The 13,840-nt window shown below is 38.0% G+C and overlaps 1 protein-coding gene across 1 annotated transcript in view; it reads left to right on the top strand.

The window, feature by feature from the left end:
• The window catches only part of FAM194C (family with sequence similarity 149 member C), a 66,333-nt gene extending 54,171 nt beyond the window's left edge, over positions 1-12,162 (top strand). Inside the window, 3 exon segments of the mRNA XM_087954167.1 lie at positions 6,382-6,429; positions 9,692-9,832; positions 10,452-12,162. Of these exon segments, the coding sequence (XP_087810293.1) occupies positions 6,382-6,429; positions 9,692-9,815 (172 nt within the window). The 3' untranslated portion in view covers positions 9,816-9,832; positions 10,452-12,162.
• The last annotated feature ends 1,678 nt before the right edge of the window (positions 12,163-13,840 follow it).

Genomic DNA, 13,840 nt, shown 5'->3' with positions numbered 1-13,840 from the left:
ATTCCATTCCTCCAGTTGCATACAGGTAAACCTTGACTTATGACCACAATTGAGCCTAAAATTTCTGTTGCCAAGTGAGACAGTTGTTAAGTGAGTTTGGTTGCATTTTTGGGACCTTTCTTGCTAGGTGCTAAGTGAATCACTGCAATTGTTAAACTAGTAACACAGTTATGAAGTGAACCTGGCTTCTCCATTGACTTTGCTTGTCAGAAGGTCGCAAAAGGCAATCACATGATCCCGGGATACTGAAACCATCATAAATATGAGTCAGTTGCCAACCATCTGAATTTTGATTATGTGATGCTGCAACAGTCATAAGTCCCTTTTATACAGTGTTGTAACTTTGAATAGTCGCTAAGCTAATGGTTGTAAGTCGAGGACTACCTGTACTGAAGCCTGTTTTGTTGACATGACACAATAAACTGAATGTCTCAGTGCAATGACTCACCTTGGATAAATATGATGCATATTTAGCATTTCCAGTAAATACTTTACAACTGCAACCTGCAGTTAGGTAAGTGTTGATGGTTTAATTTACCTTTTCCACTCCCAAAGGACTAAATGAAAAAGAATGAGGCTAAAATAAGAGGGAATGACAAGATGGCGTTGGGCCCTAACAAGAGAACTGTGTTCAGATGGTCTTCATAATAGGCTCTGCTGATCACTTCATTAGACAAAGCCATAATCCCAATCTACTATAATGAAGTTTCCCGGTTCACTTTATCCCTTTGAAATTAGTTTTCTTGCAAAGCTGTATTACTTATCTTGAGGCAAGAAAAAAGTGTCAGGGCCACAAACCATAAAACAAAGTATCTAGGGAAAACTGATGGTTCATGAGCCTTGGATCTGACTTTCTTAGTTGTTCCGTTTTTACAAGTCGTATTGTATTTTCTGATGCACTTTTCCCTCAATACTTCCTTTTCTGTGAGGAACATACCTTTCTGATAAAAAGAACAATAACAATACTGTTTAGATATTATGAATGATACAAGAAAGTTCCCAATGTAATATTCAGTAAATCCAGCACTACAGATTAACAGAGTTAAGTTTTTATGTTACTAGTGTACTTTCTCGCATCCAGCCTTGACAAAATGGGTTTTCTAGGTAGAAATGTTTCTGTTTTGCAAATATTATGCCAAAAAGTGGATATATATGGGGCACAGCCAGATAAGGATATTAAAATGCTGTCTTTCAGTCCCTGATCCAATATATCAGTTGCTGCCTTGGTTGCCAAGTCCACCTTGCCATAGTAATAAGGCTAGCAAGTCATGCTGTAATTAGTGATTCAATACAAAGCAGGAATATAATTGCTATGTTCCACCAGCTATATTTCCCCTCCCGTCTAACGCTGCCTGCCAGCAGGAAAACAAAGTGAATTTGGGGAAGGCTAGGTGAGTATTTGGGTGCTTGGAACAGTAGGTATAGCCATCTGTTGCCTGACTAATATGGTTATGGAACTGCTCTGCACCTGTGATGTGTCATTTGGGCTGTTTTCTGACCGTGGGTCTAGCGTTATTCTGAAAAAGCATTTAACCCATGTCCAAAAAATTCCATCTGACAGGTCACAGGCATCGAAAAAAGGGTGAAGTGGCAGGGAACCCCATCCTTCATGTCATCTATCCAGGGGTAACAGAACTAGATCACATGGCTGGGAGAACCTAGCTCTCTTTCTTGGTTGAAACAGATCTGTGCAGCACAGAGTAGCCTCCCTTTGAAAAGTGACAAGGAGAAATGGGGGTAAAAACTTATGTGGAAACTTGCTGGGAGACAGGATGGTTCCATCTCTTGCAGTTGATATAGAGGTGGTATTCAGCAAGTTCTGACCAGTTCTGGAGAACTGGTAGTGGAAATTTTGAGTAGTTCAGAGACCTGGCATATACCACCTCTGACTGGCCCCGGCCCCGTCTATTCTCTGTCTCCCGAGTCCCAGATGATTGGCTGGGTCTTCTTTTGTTGCCTTGTTCAGGAGAACGGAGCTGGAAAGCAGGTTAGTGGGGTGGGGTGGGGAATGGGATTTTGCAGTAACCTTCCCCCAGGAGTGGGGAGGGAATGGAGATTTTGCAGTATCTTTCCCCTGTCATGCCCAGCAAGCCACGTCACGCCCACCAAGCCACACCCACAGAACTGGTAGTAAAAAATTTTGAATCCCACCACTGAGTTGATATCTTCCGGGTGGGATAGCATTTCTGGTCAGGCACTAGTATTGGCTTCATTTTAAATGGGATGAAAACACGGATTAAACCTTGAACTTGGAGGATGGTTAACAAAAAGTGGCCTAAAATCAAAGGCAAATGGAGAATTTTAAATTCAGTTTTGATGAATGCAAAGAGAGTGAGGAAATAAGCTGGCTGTCACATATTTTGAGTAGTGAGTGAATAATTTTCTTTTGAGTAAAATGACCCCAGGAAACAAGTGGAGACCAGGGAAGAAGATTAGTGTAATCAAGAAGGGAAAGAAGCAATATTTTTAATCATAGGGTCTGTATGGAATGGTGGGTTCTTTCAATTTTTAATGTAAAGAATAGGTTACATTTTAAGGACTATAAATCTTAGGTTTCAGTTGGCCTTGACTTGATGTTTCATTTTTAGATGTCATTTTGATAAATAAGCGAGGGCTCTTGGCCTTTTAGTTTTCAGTATTTTTAATGCACAATAGCGATAGATATCATGGCATTTACTCTTTGTCCTACAAACAAAACCATTCCTTTCTCTTGCATGTTTGATTTTGTATATTTGAACAGATGTAGCTTGCTTCTGCATTCCTGATTAGACTGAATACCATGTGGTACCTTTTGGCTTGTTCATAATAATAGATGTATTTGTTAAGGAATGTTTGGTGATACTGATGATGATGATTGTGTGTGTGTGTGATGTAGGTACACACACACACACACACACACACAAATACACTTTAAAGCAAAGGAACCTAAGAAACACTTGGAAAAAAACATACTTTTTCTCTTACAAACTCATCTCACTATAGTACAAATACACAGACAAATCTGGAGTCTTTTATTCTTTTTATTGTTAATGACTTCCTCAGTGAGAGCCAAGTTCATGCTGGTGAAATTCAAAACTGAATGTTTGTGTCAACCTCTGTCTCAAAAGCATATGAATAAAGAGCAAAATACCATGCTTTTATTGTCAGGATGTATTTGCTGCTATAGCCATAATTTCATTTAACAAAGCATCCAATAAGCTGGCCTTTGCAAAAGACATTTTCCTTTCTATAGCAAGGCCCCTGAGCTTTAGAGAAAGATGGGTCATAGGAGTGAATTACTTTGCTGACCCCCTGGGATTTGTTCTGGTCCTTATCTGGCCCAACTGTAAACTAAATCTTCCTTAGATTTTGTGCAGGGATAAGAAAAAGAAATTGATGGTGTCTCATTAGATCAAGATGCAATCCCTCTACTTTCATTCATTCACTGCAGTCACAGAAGCACAAATCTAAAGGGAAAAAAAGGAGTCTCGACTGTGCTCTGTCTCCATTTTAATTGGGAAATAGCAGATACGAGGATTAAAAAAAAAGGTTCTGTTGTGTAGGTGTGTTTTTACCTGAATGCCCAGTGGCTTCCTATGATGGTAGATAATAGTTTCTATTTTAACTTTTCCTCGATCAGAACTAGTTGAATGAATTCAAAGAAACAGTAGCTGCCCTAGGCAACTTCTTCTTCTTGTGCCATATCCATCATCAGACATTGGCGATCGTGTTGGCGATCCTATTTTTATCAACAGCCGCACAAAAAAGTGCAGTTGAGTTTTGTCCAAACCAGTCCCTTAGATTTTGAAGCATCATGTTCTTCTTCTGCCTGGACCTCGTTTGCCTTCAATCTTTCCTTGGAAGGATTAAGTGAAGTATGCCGTATTTTTCTGGGTGCCGCATCACAAGTTCAAAATATTCTAACTCTCGCTTTATTATGGTTTTGATGATTTCCCTTGGCTTTCCCAGGCGGCTTATCACCTCCTTGTTTCTGATTTTGTCAACCCAACTTATGTGTAACAGCTGCCTGTAAATCCACATTTCAAATGCTTCTAGTCTATTCAAGTGGCTTTCTGTCAGAGGCCAATTATCCACACCATAGAGCAGGATAGAAAAGATGTAGCATCTGACAAGCCTGATTTTCAATTTTAGGCTTATGTCATGACTGCAGAAGACCTTTTTCATTTTGAAGAGTGCTGTTTGAGCTTTATCTATCCTTGTATTTACTTCAGTGGTCTAGGCTAGATGCCCAAGACAAACCATGCAATTAGTATCCCCTTCACAACAAATGTTGTAATTTTTTAAAATTTGGATCCCCCCCCCCAATTTTTTTTTTGTGATCTACTTAACTCGTTGCCCGCTCACCTAGTTTGCTGATATAGAGAGACCACCCTAACAGAAAAAAAGACTTATTTATACCGCTTGGAACAGAGAATCCACATCTGCTTGGAAACGAGAATTTCAATGACTTTCTGCAATTACCATTGCACGTGCTGAAGAAAAATTTGACCTGCTCTGCAACCTTTACATCTGCAGGAAATATATCCTTCGTTGGATACGACCATCCCATTTCATAGCTATATACAACTAAACTTTGCAAACAACAAAAAGAAAGCTTTGCTGGTTTGAGCCAAAGGTCCAAACTAAATGATCGACTAAATGATCACCAAGGTTCATTTTAGCTCTTGCATTGTCTGACTCTAAATCGGAGATTGATAGCCTTTTCAAGCATCAGCATACAAATCTATGTCATAATGCAGGTGTGTAGATACCATACACCTCACACATGATAGAAAACTGCATCCACTTTTATGTGACGCCATCAGAATTTCACATAAAAATGTCAGAAGTTTGTGAGATTTTCAGAATTTCCAAACTAAAGAAAACTTGAAATCTTATGTAGGAAATTATAAGTGTTTGACTCTTAGCAATCCAAGTTCTGTGTTTATGAGGCTGGGGTAGAAGGGAACCAAGCAACAAGCTATTGTCATTCATTCAACACGAGCTAATTAGAATAATGTTTACTGTAGATCATCTATTTCCTACTCCTTGTGTTGATTAAATTTTCAAATTAAAAAAATAATTAAGTGATCAAGCCATGAGTTTCATATGATAAAGTTGTTTTACTTCTCTGAAATCTTTAGCAGGTGAGGTAGGCCTTTCATAAATGCTCTCTGCTAAATTATTTAACTCTTTGTAGACTTGGGTTCTGTATCTCTTGGCATTTAAAAGTAATATGAGTTTTTGGTTTTTTTTATTGTAAGAACATTTAGCCTGTGAGCTAAGTGGAAACAATGTGACATGTAATTACAGTAGGAATAGGGATATTTTTCAAGCATGAGTACTGAGTTGTAATTCATTGTATATATGTTGCTTTTAAAGTAGATCTTCTTTCTCATGGACTGTGATTTTGGAATAGTTTGAATAATGGATACATGTTACTTAATCCTGAAGTTATCATGGGAGTATACAGAGCAAGATAGTGATTCAGTTGTTAGGTTTGAGTTCAAATCTTTAGTCTTCATCTGTGGAGTTGAGTGAGCATTCATGTGATTCAATCTAATGTAATTTGCAGCATTGTTGTGAGGATAAAATGGAGATAGGAATGGAATAAAACACGATATTAATGTCCCGTATGCTAACTTCCTTCTAAGGAGCTTAACTCTATGAGATAGGATAGGTGGAGCAAAATTATTGATCTGTCACTCACTGTGTTCTGTGGTCAGGTAAGTCCTTGGTTTTGGGATTCCAGTCCAGCATTCTCACTGCAACAACATGACTCTAAGGTTCATAAAAATAATACTACAACTGATAAAACATTGGTGGGCTGTGTGTGAAAGAAAAAGTGTGATAGCAAGAGAGGGCAATTAATTCATTTTCTAAACAAACAAACCCTAAGGTCATTAATGTTCAAGCTTTCGTTCTCTTCCTCTTGATATATATGTACTTATAGTATCCATGACAATGGGGAGGGGGTCAGCACATCCTTTCTACTCCCTTGCCCTTTCTTTGAGGGTGCTTGGGCTATCAGACCTAAAGTGAGCACACAGAGTTGACAGTGGACTTGAATATAGATCTCCCTAGTCCTAAATAAAATACTTGAACCTATGGCATCTCCAGGGATGGCAAGGGGTATAGGGATGCCAGAGCATCAGGTGCTGTAATGCAAGTCCCAATCCTTTTCCAATGATAAGAACCAGAAGGTGCTGCCACCTTAACCACTCTGCCACAATGCAATCCAAGCTGATTTGTTTATGTATTCTTAGTTTGCGCTGTTTGCAACTTTGTTTTAAGGCAAGATATACACAATAAGCATTTGAGCAGTTCATTGCAGATATGTATAAGGGGTGAAACAAAAAGACTTTCCGCGTTCTTCAAAAGAGATTTGTTCTTTTTCCCCAGTCCTATTGCTGAACCTCCGAAGAAGCCCTCTTACCAAAGTATAGAAAGGTCAGTGTGATTAAATAGCACGGGAAATTAACATTATGGCATTGGGTGGGAGTGTGGGTGTGGGTTTTTGTATATTGCTGAGACTAGTCTGGACTGAAGTGGCTGATAAATTTATCAGTACATTATATTGATAGATAAATATGTATTATAAATGCTTTGACAGGCTGCAGTGGTTTCCAGGAACTTTTTTTTTTTTTTTTTTGCTCCAGCTCCCTCTTGAGACCATCTGGCACTTGGAAAAAAACATGAACATTTCATTTGTTATTTGAGCAAGCCAGGAGGTTTTGAATTGGCTTAAAACGAAAAAAAAAAAAAAAAGGTAGAACAAGCATCACATTAGACAGGACAGGCAATCAGATAACCTCCAGGTGATTTTAGGCTTGATTCTTATCGACTCCTGTAGCAAGTGCAATAGGAAAGGGTTTGGAAGCTATAGGCCAAACTATGTAGAGGCCAAACTAACCAGGTTGCCCCTTCCTATGCCACATAGAAGAGAAAAGGACCTAAATGACAGTCTGCAGTCTAAAACAGTGGTCGCCAACCAGTGGGGCAGGGACCACTGGTGGTCCGTGAGAAAATTGTGGTGGTCCGCAGAGAAATGTCCCCCCCAAAGAACTCCCCCCAAAACAATTAATCCAGGCTGCACAGGAACATAAGGCTGCGCTGCCCACATGGTCCGTCCACCTGCTAGCCCCCACCCTTCGGCAGAACGCAAACCTTACTTTGATTAGAGCCACACAAGCTGGAACTGGAAAGTAAGAGCAATGGTGGGGGAGGGAAATCTGCCCTGAGGTGGCTTGCTGACATTGGTGGGAAAGTCGGTCCCATATTCCAGAGCTGCAATAGTCACAGGATTGGCCCTTTGGTCATCCCGAAGCAGCTGCTCCTCCTCCGGAGTTCACTGGCCTGCCATGGACTGGAGGAGCTGCTCCGGAATGACCAAAGGGCCTCTCCTGTGACTATTGCAGCTCTGGAATACGAGACCAACTTTCCCACCAACGTCAGCAAGCCACCATAAGTCAAAATTCATATTAGTGGTCCGCGGGATTTAAAATTATGAGTTTGGTGGTCCCTGAGGTCCAAAAGGTTGGTGACCTCTAGTCTAAAAGGACCTAAAATGTCCTTTAATTTTACAGTGGACAGGTGGGTTGGTAGAGAGTAGAATGTTTTTATACCCTTTTTTCTTTGTTGGTATTTACTACCTTTTAATTAATGACAACTGAGAAGATATTATAGTATTCCTTTTTTTAAAAAAATCCACTTTACTTCGCTTGCAAAGGACTTTTTGAAAGCTTTCTGCCTTCAAACCATGGTTTTATCAGATTGATTTAGAAGTATTTCCATGCTTTTTGAAGGAAATGAATTTAGGGCCAAGATAGTCCTAAATGTTTTATCTTTGTTGAAAAAGTAAATTTTCTTGGTTTTTTAAAAGCAGCTTTTTTCCCATATTTTTTTTCTTATCTGTCTTTTCCTTTTTTGTCCTTCCTGACTTTTCTGACAAGTCAGTTCAGTATGAAAATGACAATTAGGTGCAGAGAATCCGAAGATCACAATACAGATGACAAAATCCGATCAATGTATTTGATACTGAATGCATACATATGGTGTTTCAGTAAATAAGACTGCCATAGTTGGCATATTGTTGGTGAGGTTGTTTACGGGAGAGGATAAAGGGTGAATCTTTTCAATGTCCTAACTAGAAGGATCGAAGAGCAATCAGTCAAATGGCTAAAAAGAAGATAAGATGCACCACATTCCCAGAGGTGCATTTCTTTGAATCCATAACCAGTGACCAAATTGTAGCAAGCTGCATCAAATACTGCCTTTCCTGAGAAATTTCCTTGGTAGAGGCAATACAGCATGCATTCTAGAGCAGATGCTAAGTAGAAACAGTCATTCAAATTCACGTCCTGTTTGAGAATTTCTACCCCAAAATTGACCCATCTTTTTTTAAATCAGTAGGCTGGATTTGCTTTCAAAGGAAAAAAGATTATTCTATTCTATTCTATTCTATTCTATTCTATTCTATTCTATTCTATTCTATTCTATTCTATTCTATTCTATTCTATTCTATTCTATTCTATTCTATTCTACTCTACTCTACTCTACTCTACTCTACTCTCTCTACTCTACTCATTTTATTTATTTATTTTTAATTTATTTTATTTTTATACATGTATATGTTTTTAAATGTATATGCTGCCCAATTCTTTATAGAGTCATTAAGAATCATAAAAAGTTCAATTCAAGGTGTTGACCATCACTTTTAAAACCCTCTATGGCAGAGGTGGGGAACAATGGTCCCTTTATGACTTGTGGAGCCATGCTGGCTCAGGAATTCTGGGAGTTGAAGTCCACAAGTCATAAAGGGGCCATTGTTCCGCACCCCTGTTCAATGGCATGAGTCCAGGATATCTGAGGAACCACCTTTCCCCAAGGGGAGGGGAGTGGTCCTCCCCACTCATTCTGACAGAAGGGGCCCACTCAGACCCCAACAAGAGAAGAGCCTTTTCTGCCACTTCTTATACTGTAAGCCGCCCGGTCACCTTAAACCAGGGGTGGGCAAACTACGGCCCGGGGGCCACATCCGGCCCGTTGGTCTGTCCAATGCATTTTCTAGCATAACTCAGGTAATGCATTCATAGTAAATTATGTAAATTAAATTTGTATCTACCTGCTTTTCATAATGCATTTTGCTGCTGAGACTTGTCTTCACGTTTTTGCTACAAAAAGAAGACAGGCGTTTAGGGCAACTTGGGCTTTTCATAAGCTTTAAAGGGCATTATTATCACTTGTTAATTGAAATCCAGTTAGTCCATCCAGCTTCCATTTTAAAACATTTAACCAGTCATTGCTTATCTATTTTTATAACTTTCTTTCTGTTTTTAAAACAAAGTTTCTATTTTTTTTTCTGCTTTTAAAAATATTCTGAAATAGTAGCTTGTATTTATTTCTTAGTTGTCATTTTACAATATTCATAGATTTCAGGGATTTCAGAGTTTCCTTCCTTCCTTTCTCCCTTCCCTTCCTCTTTAATACTTTGATATAATGCTTACTATTTTAATGTGTTTTTCCCCTAATGTTGCAAAAACCTGCAATGATTAGGAGAAGAAACCCTGGAACCTAATAAAAAGCTCTGCTAAACTGAGCTCTGCCATACTGGGTATGGTCTTTAAACGGATGCTAGTGTCCATATGAGAAACATGAAAATGGAATAGTTATCTACAATGTAAACTTCTCTTTGATTTTTCTCCATATCCAGTATTTATACTACCAATTTTAAGGAATGTGAAGAAGAGCAAGAGCCTATTGTTGAAGAGGAGGTACTAAAAGTAGAAGAGAAGAAAAAACCTGCTGGCCGTGGAAAGAAGAAAACAAAGAAATAGTACAATGAGATTGGAAGGTGTTACTGTTATTTATTTGTTTGTGTATTTAGCACATATGTTCTTGTTGGTCTGAATTTAATGCAGTTACAGATATAGATATAGCCAAGTGGATTGTATACATTATACAGCAAACCACATCCCAAAAGTATCTGCCTCATTATCATCAACCTTCCTATAAAGGAGCTTCTTTCTTTCCATAAAACATTTTATCTTTCTAAAACATCTGGAGATCAATTCCCAGCAAAATATTGCAGATCCTAGCAAGAATCTCCTTACCTTGTTCTGCAGGAATAAAACATCTCAAGATTTTGGAAAGAAAACAAAAGTTGTGGTCAGACTGATGTGCAGAAGTATAGAAAAGGAGTTGGTAGGGCAGAGAGACAGGATACAGCAAACAAACAAATGAATTGAAGGACCATCAGAGATCATTGAAAATGGAATTAGTTAAATTATCATAATTACCACCATCATGGTATTCTTATATGAGATCTTATGGGATTTCTAGCAGCAATATAGAAAGAATACCAATATTTTGATATGTTAAGGGGTGGTTTTGCTTGAGGTTTAAGCATTTGACAGATGATATGAAATATTAAGGGTGAAATTAAGACATGGATGTTTCTTTTTTTGTTTCAGTTTGGCACGCACCATCTCCTACAAAACCATACAATGATGTCCAGCACTTGGGGGGTAAAATTACCATCCTTCCTGCAAGAAGCCTTCATCCTTTCAAAAGGAACGTGTCTTCAAAATTGTGAAACACTGAAGTTTTTCAAGAGATTAGATTAACACAGGAAAACATCTAGTAAAGAACAATCACATCCATATAGATGCTTAAAACAGAACTGCAGAAGAAAGAAAGAAAAAGAAAATGGAATTCTGGCTGAAGCCTGAGATACTCTATGCATCAGTATATGCAATACTAAAAGCACAATTTTCATTTGAAATCTTAAAATCTCCTGCTCAACTGTGGACACCTATAACCTTCTGTATATCATGTGGCAGCCGCTGTCCTCATCCTAACCATAAGTAGAACTCACTAAGGCTGATGAGAATATTTGAAAGGCCACAATGCTGCATCCCTGTCTCAGATATAAGGACTAGATTTGACAGGACACCTGAACTCAGCTGTGACATCCATTGGAGACCTTGCACTGCTATCTGATAATAAAGTGAGATTATGACCCACCTGTTACCTTAAACAAGTATATAGTATAAGAAATCTATGGTAAGGTACATATGTGATAAATAAATATATAATCTGATATTGGCCACTGGGTATGTTCAATTTCTCCTCCATATCCCATATCCCATTTCTCATTAACAATACCATACATGGAACAAATAATAGCATGCAACATGACTGAATTTACCCTTTATGCAGCAATTTCTGTAGAATTTCAAAGGGTATTCATGTGTTTATCCTTTGATCAGTGCTGGTATCTTAACTATCAGAAACAATGGATATACAGGAAGTTATCCAGTAGGCAATGTCAGCTATCAAGCTACATTTAGTCAAACTAATTTGTTACTAGGGAAGATGTTCACTGAAGTAGAAGAGATCATGACCTCATATTAACAGACTGAATTTTTTAGAGTTCAACTGAAGTCACATCTAGCAAATAACATATTTAATAAGAAGCTGGTATACTAAGTTATCCAGAAAGGGGTAGGGCAATTTTAGTATCTTCTTGACCTGAATGTGCCAAAGAGTTTTTCTGATTAAAAATCTCCAGTTTAAATTCAAAGGGAAAGGTATAGATTATGTTATAATTGCTTCACTATACTTCCAAAACCACCCAGTGTTACTTGGTTGAGTTGGATGGCTATAGAAATTGAATAAATAAATAAAAGAACTTAGTTTTGGAAAAGAAACATTTCATCTTCAGTACATTCTACAATTAAGATGATTATTTGCACAATGACATTCCTTGCAAAAATGGCAGATGGAAAAATAATTTATAATATTTCCGTTTAATTACATTCACATTTTCTGCTATGTTTATGGTAAATTAATGTGGTTATGATCCGCCCCCCCAAAAACACTAGAGATTTGTGTGCATGTGTATGGGGGTTGTCGGGTTTTTCTATTTTGTTTTTCAGTTCATCACCTTTCAATAAAGCAAGCAAGTGTTGGATGTAATAGCTTTGAAACCAAATGTCCCCTAGAGGCTGTAATAAATTAATATGGGTCTGAAAATTTCCAGAGTTAAAGTGACATTTTACTAGACTTGTTTTGTGTCTTCCCCCAGATGGGCACATTCTCATTATCTAGAAAACACTGCATGGATTTGACATGTGAATTCTGTAAAGAAATAAAAATAGCAAGAAGACTATGTGGCTGAATTAGATCATAGGAGAATAAGTATGGTTGGTTTATTTTGCATTGCTTTCTCTTAGAAGCCCATCATCAAATCCTATAGACTAAGACATGCTTGATGGCAATACCAGAATGACCTTGTTAAAACAGACTATTATTAGAAAGCTATTGCAGTGTGTGGGTTAGAGGGCTGATCAAGGAAGACCCAAATGCAAATCCTCACTCAGCCATAAAGTTTTGGAAGATTTTGAACCAGTCATTATCTTTCACCATGGCTGGTCCAGTAAAGGGCTGTTGTGAGAGAAAAATAGAAGAATAATGCTATGCATACAATATAAAATACAAAAATTTATTAATCATGTGTTCTGGTCATCCAGATATTTCTGAGTCATCAGTTATGCTATCACCACTCAATTTCCAAAGATATTACACAGAGATTATTTTAAAAAAAATGCTGAGATGAGTTCACATATTAAACCATAAACCATAGTATACAAAACACAATGGGATAGATTGATAAAAATATACAGTCAGAACTGAACCACATATTGTTTAGGATGATGTCTGAACTTAAAATGTTTATAAATAAGTCTGTGTCGTCTGGATTTCTTTTCCATCTTTAACTGACTGGGAAGAAGTTGCCACCACATAAACTGAGCTTTGTCTCAAGTTTCTCCTATTCATAAAATGGCAAATTTACCCACATAACTGGTACATGCTCAGGTTGGGTGGGGAGCTGTCCATGGTAGAACATGCTTAAAGTCTTAGTACTCAACTGATCCACAAACCAGAAGGTTGCTGCTTTGTGCATTCTGGGCCTTTAATCAGGAGCAGCATGCCTGTTTGCCTGCCTGGTAGACCCAGTCCTTAGTGGAGGACTCTATATACTTGCAGATAATCCCAAGGGTGCTTTTTCAGGAGACACTGGACTTCCTTGTTGTTTTCTTTGAAGATGTTTAGCTTCTCATCCAAGAAACTTCTTCAGCTCTGACAGAACAGTATGGAATGGAAGGATTTATATTCTTTGATTTCTAGGAAAAAATGCAGACTACAGGAACCAGGAGCACTACTCAGGTGACCCTGAGGATACAGATAAACCTCCAAGTGCTTCAACGAACCTGTAAAAGGATGCAAATGACCAGCTGTCTACAAGGAATATAAATCCTTCCATTCCCCACTGTCCTGTCAGAGCTGAAGAAGCTTCTTGGATAAGAAGTGAAATGTCTTCAAAGAAATACAAGGAAGTCCAGTTGCCTCCTGAAAAACCACCTTCGGGACAGCCATGACCTGACTGAGAATCTCTACAGACTACTTGCAGATAAGCCCATCTGTAGATAAGCAAAACCTCAAATTTTAAATCAAAATAGCATGAAAATGCAATACTTGCAGACAAGACAACTCTCAAAATTTTTGTATGCTTTAATTTTTATAATTGGCTTATCTGCAGTTGAAAATTTTGGATTTATCCACTGATAAACTTATCCACAAGTATATGTGGGGTATATGGGTACTTTTTAAAAGCTGAGGAAAAACTCAACTATATATGGTAAGTCTATTTGTGGATAAAATTATCCACTTGGGGATGGATGGCTGTATTTTGGAACCTAAACTTCACAGTTTATCCATGAGTATATACAGTATCAAAAAAATAGGCTATCAAAGATAAATAGCTAATTTTAAAAAGACTTACAGTGAACAGAAAATG

The sequence above is a fragment of the Notechis scutatus genome, chromosome 2 (genome assembly GCF_049901735.1).
Source record: "Notechis scutatus isolate UNSWTSFEM ecotype Mainland chromosome 2, rNotScu1.2, whole genome shotgun sequence".
In the NCBI taxonomy this organism is placed as follows: domain Eukaryota; kingdom Metazoa; phylum Chordata; class Lepidosauria; order Squamata; family Elapidae; genus Notechis; species Notechis scutatus.
The sequence above is the reverse complement of the archived record's forward strand: the minus strand, read 5'-3'. Positions and strand labels throughout refer to the sequence as shown.